Source organism: Myotis myotis, unplaced genomic scaffold (assembly GCF_014108235.1).
Source record: "Myotis myotis isolate mMyoMyo1 unplaced genomic scaffold, mMyoMyo1.p scaffold_m19_p_6, whole genome shotgun sequence".
Taxonomy (NCBI): domain Eukaryota; kingdom Metazoa; phylum Chordata; class Mammalia; order Chiroptera; family Vespertilionidae; genus Myotis; species Myotis myotis.
The window spans coordinates 64918955-64935887 of NW_023416368.1; the positions used below are offsets into that span (position 1 = coordinate 64918955).

At 38.1% G+C, this 16933-nt stretch overlaps 1 protein-coding gene across 1 annotated transcript in view; it reads right to left on the minus strand.

The window, feature by feature from the left end:
- Nucleotides 1–466: 466 nt before the first annotated feature.
- TMEM144 (transmembrane protein 144) overlaps nucleotides 467–16933 on the minus strand; it is a 35165-nt gene continuing 18698 nt past the window's right edge. The window contains exons 9-11 of the mRNA XM_036314953.1: nucleotides 15584–15681; nucleotides 5668–5721; nucleotides 467–859 (exon numbers count right to left, since the gene is read on the minus strand). Of these exons, the coding sequence (XP_036170846.1) occupies nucleotides 776–859; nucleotides 5668–5721; nucleotides 15584–15681 (236 nt within the window). The 3' untranslated portion in view covers nucleotides 467–775. The remainder of the gene's footprint in view (nucleotides 860–5667; nucleotides 5722–15583; nucleotides 15682–16933) is intronic.

Below are 16933 nucleotides of genomic sequence, written 5' to 3' on the forward strand. Positions count from 1 at the left end.
CTAGAAAGGCAGAAAACAGATCATTGGTGGCCTGGTCTTGGGGGTTAACTACAAAGGGGCAGAAGGGAACATTTGGGGTTCCTGGAAATGTTCTGTGTCTAGATTATAGTGGTGTTCACATGTGTGTGCATTTGCTGGAGCTCAGAGCACTGTCCACTTAAAATGGGAGAATTTCATTGGCTGTAAATCACACTTCATTAAAGTTGATTAAAATAGGCTATAAATATATTTCTGAGGTTTTTTTTTTAAATGAGGCTAAGTTTATCATACAACTTGATTAGGTAGCTCACAGAATCCCCAGCAGGACCACAACATGGGGCGTGGAGGCTACACCGTCAGCAGCAGCACATCCTACCACAAGGAAGGCTGGGAGAGTGAGTTTCTGGCTTCTATCTGTAGGAGAGGAAACTCTTGAGTAGGAAAATTTCCCAACTATGTCTTTTTTATTTGTGTGTGCATGCTTATTTTGAAATTTTTAAAAGTACTAAAAAGAATAAAGAGCATCCTTAGATATGATACTGCAAGAATGTAGACATTTTAGTCACTCCCTAAATTCCTACCTTCAAAAAAGTTCAGAAGAATTTTTCATTTTTTTACTTGACTGAAAATGTTTTCCTTTATTCTCACATTTATGAAAAAAAATCATTTACCCACTCCAAGATGAGGTGAGACCCATTTGCGGTATGAAAATGGTCTCTGTTCTCAGCACAATCTGTCTAGTGTCCAGTAGAGGCCTCCTCTTAATCACTGCTGCCACCTGCTGGTCATGTGGTTGCTAGGTCTTAGAAAAAGCAGTGCACAATGCTCCAGTCAAGATGATGCAAAATGCAAATATCATTAATAGGTAGTTTTGTTGACCCTGAATAATAAAAAAGAGTAACTGTAATTAAGAACACTTGAATCAAACACACAAAAATTCACAGATTCGTAGGACTACTAGGACCTTACTAACCATCTTCCTTAGTCACCTACATGTTTTTTTGTTATTTCTCTAAGTCAGGAGTCCTCAAACTACGGCCCGCGGGCCACATGCAAATACAAATATTGTATTTGTTCCCGTTTTGTTTCTTTTACTTCAAAATAAGATATGTGCAGTGTGCATAGGAATTTGTTCATAGTTTTTTTTTAAACTATAGTCCGGCCCTCCAACGGTCTGAGAGACAGTGAACTGGCTCCCTGTTTAAAAAGTTTGAGGACCCCTGTTCTAAGTAATCATCCAGATTCCCTTGAAAACCCATAAGATCAATGAACTGGGCTGGGAAAGAGGATATCAGGTTGAAATTCTAGTAGAAATTCAGAGCTTTACGTGTAAGAGAAAGCATGATACTTGCCAGGTGCTGAAAGAAGGTCAGTGTGACTAGAGCAATGAGAGTTAGGTAGAGGCAAGGTGAGGTTGGAAGGCTGTGGGCCTGATCATACAGGGATCTAATAGGTCACGTCATGCCTTTGAGTTTTATTTTTCTGAGCAATGAAAATATATTAAAGGAACAAACACAGCTAGATGTGGTGAAAAGATAGGATTTGCATTTGCTAAAGCCCGAACTTTTTTTTACAATGGTGAACAGATTGGAGGAGGCCAGATGGATGGAAGGAGACCAATAAGGAGGTACCTACAGTCCTCCTGGGGAGAGATGATGAAGTTCAGGTAAATAGACAGAGAACAGCCTAAAGGGTTAGGAAGAAACAGACTAAGTCTGGCCTGTCCAGCTGTATATGGGTGCACTGGTCACAGAGATGGGAAACACTGAGACTCACCTTCCAATGTAGACAGTCTATGTTTACATTAACAAAGAATATCTTCCTGTGTTAACTAGAAATATTTTATTTCCTGCAAGTTCTATCTCTAGGGGTACAGATAGATTGATTTCTAATCTCTTTCCCATAAGAAAAAACTCTCAAACATTGAAAAATAACTTATATCCCTGAAGCATCTGCTTTCCTGGTCAATATTTTAATTCCTTTGACCATTTTTTTTTCATGTGGAATAGTTTCAAGCTCCCCCACTATCCTGACAGGTTCCCTCTGAATGATTTATTGCCAGGTTGTCTATATTCCTCTTTAGATACAGTTCCCATTATCCTAAGGGGAAGTTTGAATATCGCAAAGTAAAACAGGATCAGTGCCTCTCTCATTTTAGATATATGGTCTAAAATTACATCGAGATCTCCTGACAGTCAAACCATATAATTCTATTTTTAGCTCTTATCAAGATTAATGCCAATTAATACAGAGCCCAAACACAATACAATGCATATTCCTTTTTATTTTTTTTACAACTTAATAGAGAATTGGATTGGAGTGGATTAATTTGTTTGATTACCAGAAAGAGCTCTTTGTAAATTGGGTGGGAGCCAGCTGTACTGTGTGATTCACTGTGAGCATCAACACTATCAGAAGTCGCTGTAACACAAGCTCTTCAAGTGCAAGACAGCAACACAAAGCCTTGCCAAGTACAGAGCGCGCGCGCGCGCGCGCACACACACACACACACACACACACACACACACACACACACTGCATTAAGGCATTAAAGTTCCTGACATCTTGTTCTTGGTTTTAAAGACAATAACCTATACCTAGATACCAGTACTGGTGCAAAATAGGTATTCAATAAATATTTGTTCAAAAAATTAATACACTCAAATGATTGCTAAATTTACTTTAAATTAGACAATGTGATTACTTAAATAAGAAAAAAAATATATGGGGCCTCAACTAACATTTTACAACTAATTATGTGAATATTTTGGTAAGCTTTCTATTTTATTGTCTCTGTAGACAGAAGAATAATATTCTCAGGGAATAAAATATTTTTTCCCCTTTAAGTTTAAGAATCTGTCTAAACTGCCTAGTCTCCAAGGGGGAGAAAAAAAACAACCTGATTATATTTGGGTAATAGTTTTCCTTGGTCAAAGGTGAATGTTAGCTCTTAGAAAGATCATGCTAACATTCTCCCCAAAGCAAAAAGTTTGAACTTGGATTTTTGAAACAGCTATTGAGATTTTAAAAATATATCCTCTCATCCTTTATCTGGGGGTAGCTACTGATGTATAAATTGTTATGGCGATAATCACTGGTATCACTTTGGCTAAAAAAGTGTGTTGCTAAAAATATAGTGAATATTTAATTTAAAATAGCTAAATATAAAATTATACAACAAACTTCCCAAAGAGGAACAGATATCAGATACAAAAGAACAGTAGAATTGCACAACCTCCAAATGGAGCGTGGATGGCATTAAAACGAAATAAAAGCATTAAATTCTTTCACACAACAAGTGCTTGTGTCTGTTAAGTTCTTACTGCTGTAACTTGTAGACTTTAAAATAGGTCTTTGAGGACTGATTCAAGACATAACTGACAGGAACTAAAAGTCAGAAAGATAAATGTTTTGCTTTTATTTCACTCTAGGATTTTGTGTTGTTTCTAAGAAGAAATAATTGTTTTAAAATTCTGATAGGATTTTGGGCTCAGTGTTTAGTTGATAAGTTAAACTCGTTGGCATGTAAAATATTTGAAACTCCTTTGACTCAGTTGTCAAGAGGCAGGTAGGCATCTGCAGTGAATGATAAGTATCACTGGACGCCCTTTAAGCTTTGTTTGTAGACAAGATTCGTAAGATTTTTTAACTCTAGGAAGGTCAACAAAACTCACTCTTTGCTTTCAGCTTGGCCCTCCCTCTCTTTATTTTCATATACACACTTGGCTAAACTTCAACACTCTCTCAAATTCCAGAAAGGATCCCGTTGGGATCTTACAGGGATCTCAGTGAATGTTACTGGAAAGAACTGCCTAGGAGCCATAGTGAGTTGTCCCATGAGGAATATGGTGAGTCTCCCCATTTCTCCTGATTTTCTTTTATGTCCTTTTGTAGTAAAGTAAAAGATCTTAGAAATCTAGCATACTTCTTGTTGATTTTTAAAAATATTTAAATAATCTTTGTAGTTAGTAATAGCACTTATTTTATACGTTTTAATTGATAATTAGTGGCATATTGGAAGGATATTTATTATATGTTTATACTATATTTCAGCACCTTACTCAATGATCTTATTGAATCAGAAGATTTTCAGCTGTTATTTTTGGAAAACCCTCTTTGAATGCCTTTTAGTATCTTTTAGAGGACTCCGAGGAATTAACACGAGGCTTAATGGTTAGAGATTCTGTCAAGAGAGTTCTTATATCTAGAAAAAATTATTTTAAATTCAGTATCAGTATTACTGCAGTAATAAGCAAAATAATTTTCAAAAGCTTAAAATAAATCTATTCTTACTTTGTGTTTCTTTATATGTTAACTGCAAATAAGTTCTGGTCACTAACTCGTGATTTTCTAAGGCGTCAGCATGTTACACTGAATCATAATTCTTAAGTGGAAATCATCCTTTGTGAGGCAGATGAAACATTTGCAAAGAGATTTATAGCGTGTTACAGGCATAGAATTATTTTTGTGGAAAGCAATTCTAACTAAAATAAATGAGAAACACGTGCATAAAAGTAACTTATGCATCTACAAATGTTTTCAGTTGTCTTGTGTATTTAAAAAAACAAACAAAACTAAGCTCATGGTCCAAGTATCTTCTAAACATGTGTATTTCATCTGAGAATTTTACTCATATTATCAAATTATGACTTTCTAAATAAAAATGTTTCATTTAGAATGAATGAAATGATTTCTTAAATCTAAAATCAAAGAATCACTTTAAGGACTAGCCAGGGACACAGTTCACTTCGTGGTTCCCAGAGATTAGCAGCATCAGATCTTCTTAGACCCAGGAATGACTTGCTATTACGGCTGCACATTAAGACAGAAGCTATGATGGCCCTGATGCCATCTAGACCACCATCTAGATGCCATCTAGACCACCATCTAGAGCGTCTAGACCACCATCAAGTACACGTGAGAGGGAAGAGGTAGTGGTCACCTGTTACCATACTGTTTTCCTGTAAAATTACTGGTTTTATTTATTTAATTTTTTAATCCTCACCCGAGGATATTTTTTCCAATGATTCGTTAGAGGGAGGGAAAGGGAGAGGAGGGGGAGAGAGACACATACACATTGATTGGTTGCCTCCTGCATGCACCCTGACCAGGGCCAGAGGCAAACCTGGCACCGAGGTACATGCCCTGGGCCAGTAATCGAACTGGTATCCCTTTGGTCTGCAGGCTGACTCTAACCACTGGGAAAACCGGCCAGGGCTAAAGTTGCTGTTTTTATGTGGAGACCTTTGGGAGGCAGGAGGACCCACATGAGTAACTTTTCTCAAAACCCATGTGCCTTGGGGATAGTTTAATCGTTGGGATAAAAGGAATCTTTTCTTTGTTAATCGACCATATTTTACACAAAATAAAATTTCCCTCTACCGGATTTTATTGGATTATTTAACCAAATCTCTTTCAGGAATCTAAAATCAACTAAAGCATTTTTCTACTGGGGGTTGGGGTGGAGAGAAACATATTTTATAATAATTTTCATATTTTTGTGATTTTCTTTGCTAGTTAGGGATGAAAACACATTTTGAACATCTGACCTGTCAACTCAATTCATGTGTTTTCTGCACTGGGTTTAGTAGTTAAATACAGTTTTCAGAAAATAACACAAACATAGTCTTATATACACTTTATACATGGGTCTACCCGTTTTATAACTCTGCCCTTTCTTGTACATACCTGTATTTCTTTAAACATGAAGACACCCCACATTGCAGCTACAAATCCTGGACCCTTAAGAAAAAAGAACTTTGATTAAATTAGTTATTTTCCTGTGACTATACTCTATGTAAATACAGTAAATAGGAGAGCTGATTTAACACTTGATAATCAAATAACTTTCTATTGTAAAAGCAATATAACAATATTGACAGGGAAATAATCTCAACCCTAACTCATCATTAAGTTAAACTAAGTAGCATTAGGTAAAAAATGAAGATATATATATATATTGATTTCAGAGAGAAAGGGAAAGGGAAAGAAAGAGAAACATCAATGATGAGAGAGAATCATTGATCAGCTGCCTCCTGCACACACTCTATACTAGGAATTTGAATTAAGCATGGTTTTTGTGGAGAAGGTATGTTGTGTTAGCATGTTTATGATTCTGTTTCAAGCCTGCACAAACTCTGGAAGTTTCAAATAAACAATTCCAACATGTTTTCCCTCTCCCACTACTCCAACTGTCCACATGGCTGGGTCAACAAAGTCTGACTCCATTCTGGCATGTAAGAGAAGTAATAAAAATACATCACTCTCTGTCAGCATCTGGAAAAGCCTACATCAAAAGAGCCAGAGCAATAGGTCAAAGGAACTGTCTGTTATCAATGACGTAAGGTCCTAAGCCTCAAAACCCAAACCAAACAAGACTCATCTGGGTCCTTTAGGCAATTCTATCCTGGCTTCGGACAATAGAATAAGGACATAACATTCATGTTATCTTGCTATTTGCTTAAGAATTTTATCCTCTTTAATCAGGAAATGAATTTCCCTTCAGAGTACATGGTTGAAGATAATACCAAAAGGTATCATTGACCTTTGAGACTTTTTGGCTGATGATTTTCTAAATATTTGCTTAGTGCCTAAAAGGTATTGTGACGAGTAATGCGACTGTAGGAAGAAGTGCTTTGCTAAATGCAAGCATAAGTCACAGTGTGTACAGATGCTTTGATTCAGGCAAAGGAGAGCCAAACAGGAAGGGCATTCCTAGATAAGACACACACCTGCTTTGGCAGTTGGGTTGTATTTTTTCCTTTTGTGCATTTATACAAAATATATTTGTATCAGTCTTTCAAAACGAGGTGAGCTTGAGCCACCTTGAGAAGCTCAATTCTCTGGATAAACTTTTAGGCTCAGGGGGAAGGCATGGAGCAGAGGTAACAAGCTCTTTCTTGGGCTATGTTGGGCTATATAGGTTTGGTTTTCCTTCCTTCCTTCCTTCCTTCCTTCCTTCCTTCCTTCCTTCCTTCCTTCCTTCCTTCCTTCCTTCCTCTCCTCCTCCTCCTCCTTCTTGCTTTTTAATTGAATGTTATTTGCCATTAAGCAATGCAGATACACTTTCAAGAAACTCATAGCCTACTCTCCAATAGATACATCACAATGGAAATATCTGTACCTGGAAAAACAGAACTGCTGGGATTAAAAAATGTACTTTTTTGATAAAATAAGAATGACTATATTTATAATTATTAAAACTGGGTATGGGTATATTTGAAATTTTCCATTAGAAAAAGTTAAAGTAAAAAAAAATCTATTCTGCTAAGAAAATAAAATTAAAAAGAGTGTGAGATCCTTGAGGGTAGGGACTGAATCTTTTCTGCATGGGGATAAGGTTGTCTTAATAGACAACAAAAGTCAAATCAAGCGAGAGCCTAGTGGCAATGGGACCTATTCCTCGTCCCCCAGCAATACTGTCCTTCCAGGTAGTACTCCTCAAGCACCACAGGAAGCTATACCTGCGGGGTGGGATGACTGTGCTTAGGTCAGTTGAAGCTAACGTGACCACTCCCACTGGCCCCTCTGCCCACACTCCACCTACCTCAGCAATTCATTTCCACTGACCTCGGCTTTAATGTTCCCCTGTACATCTTTACCATAATTTAATACAAGAAACAGTGTTTGGAAAACCATCTCTCTATCAAAATATTCTTTTGTAAAGAATATTACTCAATGTTAATGTCCCTTGCAAAAGGCCCCATATGATAAATTCTGTTTAAAAGGTAATGCTAGAAGATAAGTTGTCTTTGCAGAGAAAATAATGTTATCAGTTAAAAATAATTAGCTACCTCATTGTATTACCTACTTCTACACGTGGAAAGCAAAACTTAATTTTTAGTTGCATACATATTTACCCTTTGTGCTATTTGCTTCCTTTCTCATTTTTATTATAGTTTTAATATTCGATTTGTGTTTCTATTTGTCTTTTGTGGCTTGATTGCATCTGTGTGTGTGGTTTTTTTTTTAATTATCCTCACCCAAGGATATTTTTTTCCATTGATTTTTTTTTTTTTTTTTTTTTTAGAGAGAGTGGAGGGAAGGTGAGAAGAGGGAGAGAGAGAGAGAGAGAGAGAGAGAGTGTGTGTTATCAATGTGAGAGAGAGATGCATGGATTAGTTACCTCCCACACACACCCCCACCCAGGGCCAGGGATCAAGTGAGCCTGCAACCTAGGTACGTGTCCTTGACCAGGAATCAAACCTGAGACCCTTTAGTCTATGGGCTGATACTCTAATCACGTAGCAAAACTGGCCAGGATGTATCTGTGTCTTTTATATGAAATTGCTTCAAACCCTTTTTAGAGAACCCACATTTGTTCAAGAATATAATATTTATATCTCCAGTCAAGGAGAATATCATACTGTATATTTTTCCATGCAAATTTACTTGCCCATTATATTTCCCATATCATATGGTCACTTCTAACATTAAATATCCTTGATATGATGAGAAAAAAACCCCTTTGTGGAAAGACTTTGGGTTCTTTGCCATTCCAATTATGAGGACTTAAACCTAAAAATATTCCTTATAACATATTCGATTTCGATAATATTTTCCCTCAGCAGAGATTATGAATGTCACAATGTGGTTTCTTTAAATTAAAAAAAAACACAACTAGTTTTTTTTATTTAGTTGCACTTTAAAGCTAACTATTTTATGAACATAATAGAATTGTGAAAAATACACTGTTTGAAATCCAGAATTTATATTACAATTTAATGATGTTTCAAACTTCAATGCAATGTGTTTTAGATTAGACAATATGTTTTTAAAAATTAGTTTTCTAGGTTTGCACAGGTGTGCTGATGAAATGTTTCAGGCAAATTTTATGACAATGATTTAAAAGCGGGGCTGCCGTGTGTATATATGTCATTCCTATTACCATAATGAACCTGAAACAAACTCTAAATTGGATTCTATACTTATGGCAAAAAGTAGCACCATGTACTGGAAACTCTGAATGGAGAAGGCTTGAGATTTCCACTTGTTTTCTCACTTCAACAACGCTCTGAGCGATTGCCTCAATTTTCTCATCTGCAAAATGGGGACAATCTTATTACTACTTGTCCTGCCTATGTCAAAGGAAGTATTTTTGCTTTTCTGTTACCTAGCTATATTCTACATAATTGGCATCTAAAAAAAGTCAGATGAAGCAAATTGTAATATGTATGCCATGATGAATGGCATTGTCCAGACACAGTACTTTGCTTTAGCAAGCCTTCCTTAAAAATACTGAAGTTCCCTATGAAGAGGAGTAGGAAATGCTTTCTGTTTCACAAGGTTGTCATGTGATTCAAGTGTGATAATACCAAAGCATTTTTACATTATAAACTGTTACATAGAGGTGGATATTGTTATAAGTAGCAAGTTATAATGTATCCAAAATGACAGTAGGTAAAAGGACCCAACAAACACTGCAAGAATATAAAAATTGAACACACCCGCTAAAGTGAAGTGACCCAATGTTCCCTTAGCACTCAAGGACATGACATAGAGGGTATCAGTTTATCTACATCAGAGGTGGGGCCCAGAAAATCATTTGGTCTGGCCCTGCCAAGGCATTAGGGGTGGGCCAATTAAATGTTTGACCAGCACTGGCTGGTTTTGCTCAGTGGATAGAACGTCGGCTTGCAGACCAAGAGGTCCCAGGTTCGATTCTGGTCAAGGGCATGTACCTTGGTTGCAGGCACATCCCCAGTGGGAGGTGTCCAGGAGGCAGCTGATTGATGTTTCTGTCTCATCAATGTTTCTAGCTCTCTATCCCTCTCCCTTCCTCTCTGTAAAAAAACCAATAAAATATATTTTTAAAAAATGTTTGACCAGGATTCAGGAAGATGGCGGCGGTATAGGCAGACGCGTCCCAGGTCGTGTCCCTGAGCAAATGGAGTGAGCAGCTGAAACTAGTAACATCCACCCCGAATTGGCGAAATTCCTCAGCTGGCGAGACGGTTTGCAGCCGGGAAGAGCAGAACTCCCCTGGAAAGCAGATCCAAGCAACAGCAACCTCCTGAGCACCACACCCTCTGCTGAGGAACAGCAGCTGTACGTGAAACCTCGCCCCACCAGCCAGAAGAGCCACCACAGCTGTGAACAGCACCCACCAGAGGAGTTGCTGCCAACTGAAGAGGAGCTGCTACCGCAACCGCCCGAAGAGCAACCGCAGACCAAGGAGTCACTGCCACCAAGGGAGCAACCACTGAACGACTCAACGTCTAGATATGTCAGTGAGATCAAACATGGGTAGACAAAGAAACCCCCAAAGGAAAGAAAAGGAGGACTCTCCAGAAAAGCAGCTAAGTAATACAGAGGCATGCAACATGACAGAAAAAGAATTCAGAATAAGGGTCCTAGAGTGCATAAACCGGATGGAGGAAAAAATCGACAACCTCAGCAAGAAGCAAGAAGAAACAGATGAAAAAATCGATAACATATGGAAGAAGCTAGAAGAAACAGATGAAAAAATCAACAACTTAAGTAAGACCCAAGAAGAAATGAAGAGTGATATAGCTGCAATGAAAAACTCCATTGAAAGTATCAACAGTAGACTAGGAGAAGCGGAGGACCGAATTAGTGATTTAGAAGACAAGGAAGCAAAACACACCCAAATTGTACTGCAATTGGAGAAAAAAATGAAAAGACAGGAGGAGAGCCTAAGGGAGCTTTGGGACAACATGAAACGAAACAACATACGAATAATAGGGGTACCAGAACAACAGAAGGATGAACAAGGATTAGAAAACCTATTAGAAGAAATAATATCAGAAAACTTCCCTGAGGTGGGGAAGAAAAAAGTCACACAAGCCCAGAGAGTCCCAAACAAGGTGAACCCAAAAAGACCCACACCAAGACACATCATAATTACCATGGCAAATGTTCAGGACAAAGAGAGAATCTTACAGGCTGCAAGAGAGAGACGGAAAGTTACATACAAGGGATCTCCCATTAGATTGTCAAATGATTTCTCAACAGAAACACATCAGGCCAGAAAAGAATGGACGGAAATTTACAAAGTGATGCAAAGCAAAGGACTGAATCCAAGAATACTCTATCCAGCAAGGCTATCATTCAAACTTGAAGGGGAAATAAGAAGCTTCACAGACAAAAAAAGGCTAAGGGAGTTTATCACCACCAAGCCAGCAATGCAAGGAATGCTAAAGGGACTGGTATAAAAATAAGAAATAAAAAGCTCAGAAAGAAAACAGCCACACAAAAACAGAAATGCCTACAAACAAGTACCTTTCAATAATAACTTTAAACGTAAACGGACTAAATGCTCCAAACAAAAGACATCGAGTGGCTGAATGGATAAAAAAACATGACCCATACATCTGCTGTCTACAAGAAACCCACCTCATTAGAAGGGACTCACACAGACTGAAAGTGAAAGGATGGAAAAATATCTTTCAGGCAAATGGAAAGGAAAAGAAAGCTGGGGTAGCAATACTTATATCGGACAAAATAGACCTCAAAGTGAAGGCCATAATAAGAGATAAGGAAGGCCACTTCATAATACTAAAGGGATCAAGACAACAAGAAGATATAATCCTGGTAAACATATATGCACCCAATGCAGGAGCACCCAAATTCATAAAAAAACTCCTGGAAGATATCAAAGGAGACATCGACAACAATACAATCATAGTAGGGGACTTTAATACACCACTGACAGCACTGGATAAGTCCTCTAGACAAATAATCAGCAAAGATACAGCAATCCTAAATGACTCACTAGATCAGATGGACTTAATAGACATCTTCAGAACACTTCACCCGAAAGCCAGGGAATATACATTCTACTCAAATGCTCATAGGACATATTCAAAAATAGACCATATATTGGGTCACAAGCAAAGTATCCCCAAATTCAAGAAAATTGAAATCATAAAAAGCGTCTTCGCAGACCACGATGGCATAATATTAGAAATAAACTACAATAAAAACAACCCAAAATACTCAAACACCTGGAAGCTGAATAGCATGCTATTAAATATTGATTGGGTTACCAATGAAATCAAAGAAGAAATTCGAAACATCCTGGAAACTAATGACAATGAAAACACAACAATCCAAAACCTATGGGACACAATGAAAGCAGTCCTGAGAGGGAAGTTTATAGCTCTACAGGCCTATCTCAACAAACAAGAAAAAATGGTAGTAAATCATCTAACTCTACAACTCAAAGAATTAGAAAGAGAGCAACAAGAAAACCCCAGAGTGAGCAGAAGGAAGGAGATAATAAAGATTAGAGCAGAAATAAATGACATAGAGACCAAAAAAACAATACAGAAAATCAATGAAACCAAGAGCTGGTTCTTTGAAAGGATAAACAAGATTGACAAACCTCTAGCCAGACTCACCAAGAAGCAAAGAGAGAGGACCCAAATAAACAAAATCAGAAACGATAGAGGCGAAATAACAACAGACCCCACAGAAATACAAATGATTGTTAAAAAATACTATGGACAGCTCTACTCCAACAAACTAGACAACCTGGAGGAAATGGACAAATTCCTAGAAAAATACAACATTCCAAAACTCAATCAGGAAGAATCTAAAAATCTCAACAGGCCAATAACTATGGAAGAAATTGAAGCAGTCATCAAAAAGCTTCCAGCAAACAAAAGCCCAGGACCAGACGGCTTCACAGGGGAGTTTTACCAAACATTCAAGGAAGAACTAAAACCTATCCTCCTCAGACTACTACAAAAAATTCAAGAGGAAGGAACACTTCCAAGCTCATTCTATGAAGCCAGCATCACCCTAATACCAAAACCAGGTAAAGACAACACAATGAAAGAGAATTACAGGCCAATATCCCTCATGAACATAGATGCCAAAATCCTCAACAAAATCTTAGCAAATCGGATCCAGCAGTACATCAGAAAGATCATACACCATGACCAAGTAGGATTTATCCCAGGGATGCAAGGATGGTACAATATCCGCAAATCAATAAACGTGATACATCACATAAACAAATTGAAAGAAAAAAACCACATGGTCATATCAATTGATGCAGAAAAAGCATTTGACAAAATTCAACACCCATTTTTGATAAAAGCTCTCAGCAAGGTGGGAGTAGAAGGATCATACCTCAACATAATAAAAGCCATATATGACAGGCCCACAGCCAACATCATACTCAATGGACAAAAACTAACACCATTCCCCCTAAGAACAGGAACAAGACAGGGATGCCCCCTCTCACCACTCCTGTTCAACATAGTACTGGAAGTGTTAGCCATTGCAATTCGGCAAGAAGAAGAAATAAAAGGCATCCAAATTGGAAAAGAGGAAGTAAAACTGTCCTTATTTGCAGACGACATGATATTATACATACAAAACCCTAGAGACTCCATCAAAAAGCTACTGGACTTAATACATGAATTTGGCAATGTAGCAGGATACAAAATTAACCCCAAGAAATCCAAGGCATTTCTATACACCAATAGTGAACTTTCAGAAAGAGAGATTATAAAAACAATCCCGTTTACCATCACACCAAAAAAATTAAGCTACCTAGGAATAAACTTAACTAAAGAGGTAAAAGACCTCTACTCAGAAAACTACAGGACGTTGAAAAAAGATATAGAGGAAGACATAAACAGATGGAAGAACATACCATGTTCATGGATTGGTAGAATCAACATCATTAAAATGTCCATACTACCCAAAGCAATCTATAAATTCAACGCACTTCCCATTAAAATACCAACGGCATACTTCAGAGATCTAGAACGAACTCTCCAAAAATTCATCTGGAATAAAAAAAGACCTCGAATAGCTGCAGCAATCCTGAAAAAGACCAAAGTAGGGGGGATCTCAATACCAGATATCAAGATGTATTACAAAGCCACTGTTCTCAAAACTGCCTGGTACTGGCACAAGAATAGGCATATAGATCAATGGAATAGAATAGAGAGCCCAGAAATCGGCCCGAACCAATATGCTCAATTAATATTTGACAAAGGAGGCAAGAACATACAATGGAGCCAAGATAGTCTCTTCAATAAATGGTGCTGGGAAAATTGGACAGATATATGCAAGAAAATGAAACTAGATCACCAACTTACACCGTACACAAAAATAAACTCAAAATGGATAAAGGACTTAAATGTACGACAGGAAACCATAAAAATTCTAGAAGAATCCAAAGGCAACAAAATCTCAGACATATGCCGAAGCAATTTCTTCACTGATACAGCTCCTAGGGCACTTGAAACGAAAGAGAAAATGAACAAATGGGACTACATCAAAATAAAAAGCTTCTGCACAGCAAAAGAAACCATGAACAAAACAACGAGAAAACCCACTGTGTGGGAAAACATATTTGCCAATGTCATATCTGATAAGGGCCTAATCTCCAAAATTTATAGGGAACTCATACAACTTAACAAAAGGAAGATAAACAATCCAATCAAAAAATGGGCAAAGGACCTAAATAGACACCTTTCAAAAGAGGACATTCAGAAAGCCAAGAGACATATGAAAACATGCTCAAAGTCACTAATCATCCGAGAGATGCAAATCAAAACAACAATGAGGTACCATCTCACACCTGTCAGACTGGCTATCATCAACAAATCAACAAACGACAAGTGCTGGAGAGGATGTGGAGAAAAAGGAACACTTGTGCACTGCTGGTGGGAATGCAGACTGGTGCAGCCACTATGGAAGACAGTATGGAGTTTCCTTAAAAAACTGAAAATGGAACTCCCATTTGACCCTGTGATCCCACTTCTAGGAATATATCCCAAGAAACCAGAAACACCAATCAGAAAGGATATATGCACCCCTAGCATAGGGGTTGTGCTGTTCATAGCAGCACAATTCAGCATAGCTAAGATCTGGAAACAGCCTAAGTGCCCATCAGTAGATGAATGGATTAGAAAACTGTGGTACATCTACAGGATGGAATACTATGCTGCTCTAAAAAGGAAGGAACTCTTACCATTTGCAACGTCATGGATGGAACTGGAGAGCATTATGCTAAGTAAAATAAGCCAGTCAATGAAGGAAAAATACCACATGATCTCACTCATTCATGGATAATAGAGACCATTATAAACTTTTGAACAATAATAGATACAGAGGCAGAGCTGCCTCAAACAGATTGTCAAACTGCAGCAGGAAGGCCGGGGAGGGTTGCAGGGCAGGAGGTAGGGGGGTAAGAGATCAACTAAAGGACTTGTATGCATGCATAGAAGCATAACCAGTGGACATAAGACATTGGGGGATAGGGGAGGCTAGGGGACTGTCTAGGGCGGGGGGATAAAATGGACACATATGTAATACCCTTTGTAATACTTTAAGCAATAAAAAAAAGAAAAGAAAAAAAAAATGTTTGACCAAATATAGCAGGCTAATTTTTAAATTGATAATTTTGTTTGGCTCATTAAATGAAATTATAAATATCCAAATGGCCCTTGGCAGAAAAAAGGTTCCCCACCCCTAATCTACATGAATCTCTATTATACGAATTGTCCTCCTAAAAAAATCAAACTCCATTAACAGTCTTAGTGATTCACTAAGAATGCTTCAAAAAAATTAGATTTACATTTGAAAAACAGAAATGTGGAGACACAGTTCAGCTACTTACAGCAGTGATGATGGGAAAACTGACCACAGCGCTGAGGGAGTGATTAGCGATGAACCAGCAGCAGGTGGCTATTGCCCAAAGTATTCCTGACAGAAATCCTGAAACACGCAAACATAACACATTTACAAGACACGTTCCCCTCCTGAAAAATTCACGCTCTAGAGTTAGCAGAAATATGAAAGTACACATATCAGTGCAGTCCTATACACACTGTTGGCCAACTTGTGTATGCTTTATGATCATGTTGGAAACCAAGGGATTGCTCTTGATCGCTGTGGGTACCATTAGCAATCCTCTCAACTTATTGACATGAAATAAAGTACCCAAAGTAGTAAGTGAGTAAAGATTGGGTATGGGAGAGGGGCTTGGGAAAGACACTGGATCTGAACATGCTCTGCAATCACCATTCACTCTAAACCATGAACATAACAATATTTGAAATTCTGAATGTTGCCTGTAGCTAAGGAAAAAAACCTAGAATTTATATGAAAATACCAGCTAAAAATTTCATGATAATTTAACTAAGCCTTCTATCATCCTATTTAATAAAAGCCTAATATGCTAAGTGTCCGGTTGTCCAGTTGCCTGTTCAACCAATCAAAGTGTAATATGCTAATGATATGTTAAGACAGCTCAACTGTTTTCTATGACATGCACTAACCACCAGGGGGCAGACAGTCAACTGGTTGACCAGTTGCTATGATGTGCACTGACCACCAGGGGGCCAATGCTCATGCAGGAGCTGCCCCCTGGTGGTCAGTGCACTTCCACGGGGGAGCGCTGCTCAGCCAGAAGCCAGGCTCACACTGGCGAGTGCAGTGGTGGTGGTGGGAGCCTCTCCCGCCTCTGTGACAGTGCTAAGGATGTACGACTGCTAGTTTAGGCCAGATATCCCCTGAGGGCTCCTGGACTGTGAGAGAGTGCAGGCTGGGCTGAGGGATACCCTCCCCCGCCTCAAGTGGACAAATTTCGTGCACGGGGCCTCTAGTTTTCTATAGTGGTCTAGTGGTATAATGGCACACTTTGGCTTAAATCAATCAGGCACTCAAAAAAAAATGAGTCTCTGACATATGCTTTTATTTTGTTCTATAAAAATTTTACTTGTGGACCTTTACTCCAAATTGACTGTAGAAAAATCGTAAGTGAGAAATTATATATGTATATTTTTTTATCATCAATGCCTAATGGATTAAGTCCAAAAGCATGTGCATTTAACACTCTTTTTGAGCTCTCAAACAATTTCTCCTTACTTTTTGGGAAAAAATGTTTGCTTTCCCAAGTAACTGCAGATTCCTATTCATTGATACTTTTAAAAATCAAAGTCATAGGACTCTGACTTTTAATGGGAAT